Source organism: Ipomoea nil, unplaced genomic scaffold (genome assembly GCF_001879475.1).
Source record: "Ipomoea nil cultivar Tokyo-kokei standard unplaced genomic scaffold, Asagao_1.1 scaffold2694, whole genome shotgun sequence".
NCBI classification, from domain to species: domain Eukaryota; kingdom Viridiplantae; phylum Streptophyta; class Magnoliopsida; order Solanales; family Convolvulaceae; genus Ipomoea; species Ipomoea nil.
Window position 1 is genome coordinate 3,020,065 of NW_017619122.1, and position 7,366 is coordinate 3,027,430.

General features: G+C 38.2%; 1 protein-coding gene across 2 annotated transcripts; it reads right to left on the reverse strand.

Moving 5' to 3' along the window:
* Positions 1–3,653: 3,653 nt before the first annotated feature.
* On the reverse strand, positions 3,654–6,738 carry LOC109155142 (dnaJ homolog subfamily C GRV2-like). 2 transcript variants are annotated; one of them, XM_019302875.1, is made up of 6 exons: positions 6,577–6,738; positions 6,042–6,160; positions 5,861–5,969; positions 5,292–5,325; positions 4,857–4,925; positions 3,654–4,039 (listed from the first exon to the last, which is right to left on the reverse strand). In XM_019302875.1, exons 3-6 carry the CDS (start codon positions 5,954–5,956, stop codon positions 3,816–3,818), a joined length of 423 nt encoding a protein of 140 aa, XP_019158420.1. In that variant the 5' UTR covers positions 5,957–5,969; positions 6,042–6,160; positions 6,577–6,738; the 3' UTR covers positions 3,654–3,815. The 2 variants fall into 2 exon arrangements, with proteins under 2 accessions (XP_019158420.1, XP_019158419.1); XM_019302874.1 differs by lacking the exon at positions 6,042–6,160.
* Between the last annotated feature and the right edge of the window lie 628 nt (positions 6,739–7,366).

The following is a 7,366-nucleotide window of genomic DNA, read 5'->3' on the forward strand; positions in this document are numbered from 1 at the left end:
CACCAAGACGAGAACCACACAACGACGAGCCATAGAAATGGTAAAAGTTCTCTGGACCAATCTTGGGACCGACGAAGCAACATGGGAACTCAAGGGCACGATGAGGGAACGCTACCCCGAACTATTCGCACCAGGTAACTAGGAAGAAGCCACTCGACAAGGACCAAGCTTCGGGGACGAAGCTTCCTGTTAAGGGGGGGAGAGTGTAACACCCCGTGTTACGATCCCTAAAATCAATTAAATCATTTAATCAACTACCCAAAAGAAATAATTAAATCACAATAATTAATTAGGAAAGGCCCACCATAGTCCACGGGCCCTTATCCCTAAACCCAATCCTTAGTCCCAAAAGGAATAGAATTAGCAAGCCTATAATATTAGTCCCTAACTAGGACTCCTAAATATATAAATAGGGAACATAAGGAGGCACCTAGAATCCCCACCACAATAATCCCTCACCACACAAGAAGTTCCAAGAATTCCCCTAGGAGAAATCAAGAAAGCAAGAAAGCTTCAAGAAAGACCCTTCATAGCCAAGGAATTAATTAAGGCTAAGAGGTAACCCATGTCTCAACAAAACCTATTTTCATAGCTATGATTCCCCCCCGTAGGATTCCCCATATTATTGTGTATTGATGATTTGTGATATTATTATTGATGATTGATGGGATAATTCCATGGGTGATCTTGATGATAAAAGGTTCTTGATAATTATGGTGTTCTTGATGATTATATGACGTTCTTGATGATTATATGATGTTCTTGATGATTGTAGGATGTTCTTGATGTTTATATGATATTCTTACCGAATCTTGATATTGGAAGATGAATTGTGTCCTTGTTGATTTAAAAATGATTAGAACCCTAGGTTGTATCGTATGGAATTATTCTTGGTATATTGGGTGGGAATTCGCATGATTGGGTGTTGATTATGTTTAGAAAAGAATGATAGGTTATGTGCCATATGTTTCTCGATCTTTGACCCGTTAATTGTCTACGTGTGTTATCAATTGCGTTTGAAAGTGTCTAAGCATGGTTTCGGGTTCCACAAAGGTTCCCGGGGCGTTTTTGGTGAAAAAGAGTCAGTGGGGGGGTAGGGGACCCGCCACCTACCCGCGGCCTTCTTGGGCAACGCCGGCAGCGGGCAGCCGGCGGGCGGGCAGGCAGCTGCCCGCCGGGCACCCGCTGCCCGGATTAGCTGCCGCCGGCGGGTGATCCGTCACCCACCGGCTACCCGCTGGTTTGGACCCCACTTTGGGATTTTGGCTTCCCCGTTTGATGTTCCCCCGACCCCCGTGGTGTCCCAACGGACTCCGTCTATCGTGCCTATGTCTAGTTTGATATTTCGGGTACCGTTCGTAGGTTGTATGAATCTTATATATTGCATGTTAGTTGAATTGGCATCCCGTTGACCTAGGTGAAAGAAGTATGAACCCCTTAGGATTATTCTTAGTATGTGAAGAATCACGCATAGGTTTTGTTATACGTTTTCTCCCCCTTCCCAATGTGTTAATGTGGGTTGCATGTGCTTGCTATGTGTTATGTGTGCATGATACCCCTATTCGGTTGCGATCGGATTGGTTATTCCTGAGCTGCGGTTCAGAAGCTGGCTGCGGTCAGATTTACACTCTTGGGCTGCGGTCCACCGTTTGGTTGCGATCAAACGTTTCTACATGAGCCGCGGTTCATATTTCCTGGCTACGGTCAGATGACATACTCTTGGGATGCGGTCCACTGTTTGGTTGCGATCAAACTATGATGAGCTGCGGTTCATCGGTCGGTTGCGATCGACCCCTCCGTGTTGCGATACGGGGCAGGGTGCTGCGGGGCCGTGTCAGAGCTATATGCGCTGACCCTCATGTATGGGCATGCGATTGGTCCTGTGGCGCCAACAAAGTGTGCTATGTGATGATATATGGAGGAGTTGTTGTTATGAGTGCCTTGGGGATGTGACTATGGGATTTAGACTGGGAATCGTATATGTTGGTTATGATCATTAATTGTGCTTATCTTACCTGCCTTGCCTGTTGTAAACTGTATATGCTTGGTATAACTGCTGTCCGTGCTTAGCCCTATCTGTTGAGTCGATCCCTGTTTTAAAAGCTAGAGTCTCGTAGGATATATCTTCATGCTTCAAATTGGTTTTCATATATCTATATATATGTCTATTTGTATTGTATTTCAACGCGTTGGAGTGGGTTACCAGCATCTCTCGCTGAACAGATATATTTGGCTTTCAGGCACAGAAGAGTAAGTCACTGGAGTGCGCTAGAAGTAGATAGTTTCCCTTTAGGCCTGCGTGCCATGTCTATGCGTTTACATTATTGAGGATATTAGTTAGTTAGCCGGTGCACCTGAGTTCTCTAGCTTAGGTGTGGCATAGCACCCCGTACTCTTGTATTATGCTTTGGGATTTAATGAGATTTCACCTTTACTTTACAAGTTTTAAATATCTTGAAAATCTGGGGTGTTACACCCCGTGTTAAGGCCTTTAACCCAAATTAATTATTTAATTACTTACCCTCAAAAGGGGATTAAAATTCCTTAATTAATTAAGAAGTGTCCACCATAAGCCATAGACCCTTATCCCTAAACCAAACCCTTAGTCCTATAAGGAATAGAATTAGTAAACCCATATCATCGAGACCCTAATTAGGACTCTTAGTTGTATATAAGGACATAGGAGACACCTAGAACTCACACCACAATAGCTTTCACCACACAAGAATTCCCACAGAAGAAATCAAGAAGAGGAAATCTTAGAAAAAGACCCTTTATAGCCCAGGATTCTAATTAAGGTTAAGAGGTAACCCATGTCGCAACAAAACCTATTTTCCTTGCTATAATCTTCTTCTTTGGCTCCTTTTGATATACAATTCTATGCTTGTGTCTTGATAAATCGTTTATGATGATTATATTATGATCTTGATATTGATGAGATGATCTTACATGTTGATTTTGATAATCTTGATGAATTTGATAATTGTGTGTTGATTCTTGATAAATCTTGGTGTTCTTGATTTTAAAGATAAGGTATAATTTTGTGATTTAAATATGATTTGAGCCCTAGGTTGAATAGTGAATTTCGTATTGTGATTTTCTTGGTATATTTGGGTGCACTACAAAAAAACGCGTAAATAGCGACGGACCAATTCCGTCGCTAAATAGGGAAAATCCGTCGCTAAACACTTTAGCGACGGATTAGCGACGGAATCGATCCGTCACTAAAAAGCCCATCGCTAGATCTTAGCGACGCAAAATAATTTCGTCGTTAAGTTTAGTGACGGAAATTTCCGTCGCTAAGCAAAAACAATCCGTCGCTATTTTCCTCTCCGCGACGATTTAATGACGAAATTTGTGAGGGAATAACGACGGACTCTTCCGTCACTAAATATAACGTCGGAAATTTCCGTCGCTAATTTGTTTCTATTATTTGCATTGGATGCCATTTAACGATAACTTAGTGACGGAAGTATCCGTAGCCAAAATTTAACAACTGATTTTTCCGTCGCTATTTCTTTGACATTCTTTATTGTTATTAGGTATTTAGCTACGGATTTACTACAATATTTTTCCGTTGCTAAATTTTAAAATTTTAAAAAAAAAATTCTACCCGCTAATTAATATCACATACATACATTAAATCTATAATATAATTGTAAAATATATTATATTAATATTAAAACATTCAAATTCAATAATAATAACAAAAATATAGCACTATGTAATGTTACATCATTAGAAACAGTACCAATCAGTCATCCCAGAAGCCCAACACTTTGTGGTCCAATCTAGTTCCTTCTTTGACCAGAATCTTATAATAGCATCCTCTCCACTGGTCCAACTTGTGCACCATCGTTGTTAACATGCATCCATTCCTTCAATGGCTCCATAAAAGCAGTAGCAGCTATTAAGTTAGACTGCAAAGGTATATCAGTTCTCTCTGAAGCTTCATGAACTACAGTTAGCAGATCAACACCAAGTACACAACCACCAACCATATACATGCCTCTATATTGGACAAAACGTTCATCAATACCTGCAAAAATGGAAAAGTATTTCAGTTCATCTCAATACCTGCAAAAGTGGAAAAGTATTTCATTCAGAAAAAAGAAACAGCCCCAGGTCAAATTAAAGTTACATAAGTCAGTTCAGCATGGAGCAAATAAAACCAATGCAATATATAAAAAATTGAAGCAAAAAATCTCGTCATTCTATAAATTGCATGAGGCAAACTTTGGTGAAATCATAAAATGTAAAAGACACTGCAGAAGGGTTATTTAAGAGGTGAGAACGGTGGAAGAAAAAATCAGCCACTTTAAAGAACATGTCAGCCAATAGATTTATACACAATTTAATGCCTAGCAGAGAAAAAAAGTGTTGGCAATATTTCGATGCATCTATTATAAAAGCAAGTGTCTAGCAATGAGGTGGTAAACACAATTGATAAGAGATTGGCTCTACAAACATTCTACTACTGTGTCTACATCACAGCTAATCAAGAATTGACTGACCTCAAGTAAATAATTTTGAAAAGGAAACAGTAAGTTACACTGTAATGCTTGTGTGAACCATATGGTTGTTCAATAAGGTCACCAAGATTCAATACTTCCATTATCTGTTTGCACCAACAACTCGTATGAATCAATTTGATAAAAAAAAAAAAAGGAACAAAAAGAAGAAATATATAAACATTTCATTTGATTATATACTTAATTGTATTTCTACTTTGCCAGAAAAAAATATGTACCTACAACCAAAAAACAGTGTCACAACCCTGCATAATCCAAATGCTAAGATCGGGAAATTCATAAAATGAATACTCTTGTCTCCCAAATCCTAATTATTTACCTAACCTTCATGAAGAATTTCAAAATATGCAGTACTTTGGTTGTGAAGAAACTGAACTTGGCCTTCTCCTCTAACTGCAGAATTACAAAATAAATAGAAATCACTAAGCAAGCACCACATTATAAAGTTTGAAAGAGAAATTAGCAAAGACTATTCCCACACTAGCAAGTCACAGAATTTCAATGCATCCAAATCACATTCCTGGTTAAGGAAACCTATTATAAAAATAACATTATGTACTAACTAATTCATATTTAATCAGGGAGGTACCGTATTGATCACAACTGACCAGACCACTTTCATGAATCCAGCAACTTACATTATTAATATACATAATACTAGGTCAACATAATGACATATTATAAGATCTAAGTTATAAACTATAGTTTCCCAGAAAATGGCTATGCTTCTAAAATATCAAAATGCAAGGACAAGCTTACCTCTTATCCGTCCATAATGTGAAAGATCCACAACCTAAAACACCAATGTGAAATATGTCTTTATCAATCAAAGTTCAGCAGCGTTAATATGAAAACTAGAAGGAAAGTGCATTACAGCTTATTAAGTGACTTTTTAGAGTTTGGAACAAAGAAAGTTCTGTCTGCCATCACAAACACATATCCTAATCCTATACTCAAATGATCATATTTGAATTAAGTCTTGAGATTCAACTCAACTTATAATTCTATTAAAATTGGGATTGGAAAATAAGTGGTTTATTATACTAGTTTAGTCTTAGTCTTGAGTTTTGGAAAAAAAGATATACTAATTAAGTCCATAAATTTTCTGTTGTGGTTTTTCTCATTTGGGCTCCTGATTAATTTCTTTTTGAGTTTCTACTGTTTCCCATTTCAGCTGTTAACCAGAATTCCACTCTTTCCCCAACATATTGCAATAACAATAGCAAATCAATCTTCTATTCTTTGTATAATAAATACAGAGATTATGAAGGAAAGAAAACATAGGAGAAAAGAAATGTTAGAAAACCTAAACCAGATTAGGCACCTACCGCAACTCCATTTTCAGCTGCATTTAAGGCCTCATCGTCATTGCCATAGCTTTCAATTACGTCATCCTCTAATACCTTTGCTCCAACAACTTTCATAGTATCCTATAAACTATAATGTACATAAAGTAATTGAATGTAAAGCAAAATAAAGAGTATATCAGCGTAATAAAAGAGCATGTAACAGTTAACAGCAACAAAGCTCCATGTTCTTCTGCACCAAAGATTTCCTCTCCTACGTCCTAGCATAGAAAGCCTTCTAAACGATACCTAAGATTAATCTGTTAATGTGTAGCATGCCTACTACCATGAAAATGTCAAGTTAATACTGCCAAATCAATCGATTTATTCAAAATCTTGATGAACCACTCATACAGGAATATTTATCAGAATACATTGCCCTCTTTTATGCTAAGCTTTTTCTATGGTGGTGTCTTGGTTGGTTTTATTCGGTGTCAACCAATTACCAATCACAATACTCGTGGAAGAAATGCAATGGCTGTGAAGCTATTAATTAAGACCTAATTTGGTTAAAGCATATAAGTAGCAGCGCTGTGAAGCTATTAATTAAGGTCATCTAATTCACAAACCCTTTTGTTATTAAAGCATGAGACCTAACAATATTTGACTCCAAGGCATTTACATATAAGACAGTGCTGTGTAGAGAGCTCAAATAACCAAAAGAAACGCGCGACTCTACCACATAAACAAATACATACAATAGAGATGCGTCAAGGGAAGCGGCGGTCGGTAGATGAGGCAGCGGCGGTCGGCAGATGAGGCAGCGGCAGTCGGCGGAGACAACGTCATCGGCGGTGAGCAGTCGGAGGAAAATCGCAACGGTGGGCGTTAGGGGAGGAGAGACAACTGAGATAGGCAAATGGCGGAACGCAAAATACTTAGGGTTAGGATAGCTTGTTTATTATGTTCAGCATTAATTAATTAATTTGTCAAATATAGCTACGGATTTCGATATCCGTAGCTAGAGTTAACAAAATCCGCCTTGTTTATTTTAAAATCCCGCTAGTAATATGGCGACGGATTTGAAAATCCGTCGCTAGAGTGTTTAAAATAACAAGCTTTGTCAGTTTAGCGACGGATTCTGAATCCGTCGTTAAAATGTTAAAATTTGATTGGTAAATTTAGCGATGGATTTGAGAATCCGTCGCTATATATAGAGACGGATCATCAAATCCGTCGCTAAAATGTAAAACAAAACAAATCCAGCTTCAAAATGTTGCGACGAATTAATATATCCGTAGCTAATGTGTAGCAATTAAAATTATGGAATTAACCCGTCACAAAATTGTCTCTAAATTTTGCGCTAAAATTAGCTAGATATTTAACGACGGAAAAATTCGGTCGCAAAATCCATCGCAAATCTGTCGCTATCTGTCACTAATTTGTCGCTATTCCGTCGCTAAATTAGCAACGGAATGAGTCCGTCGCTAAATCCATCGCTATTTTCGCGTTTTTTTGTAGTGGTGGGAATTCGCATGTTCGGGTATT

What these genes read in the sequence shown, in the direction of transcription:
- LOC109155142 (XM_019302874.1), bottom strand. Translation starts at nt 5,956, where the DNA reads ATGAAAGTTGTTGGAGCAAAGGTATTAGAGGATGACGTAATTGAAAGC. An exon ending in ACATTATGGACGGATAAGAG is followed by an intron (nt 4,926 to 5,291) that starts GTAAGCTTGTCC and finishes GTAATTCTGCAG; the next exon opens with TTAGAGGAGAAGGCCAAGTT. An exon ending in TTTTGAAATTCTTCATGAAG is followed by an intron (nt 4,040 to 4,856) that starts GTTAGGTAAATA and finishes CCATTTTTGCAG; the next exon opens with GTATTGATGAACGTTTTGTC.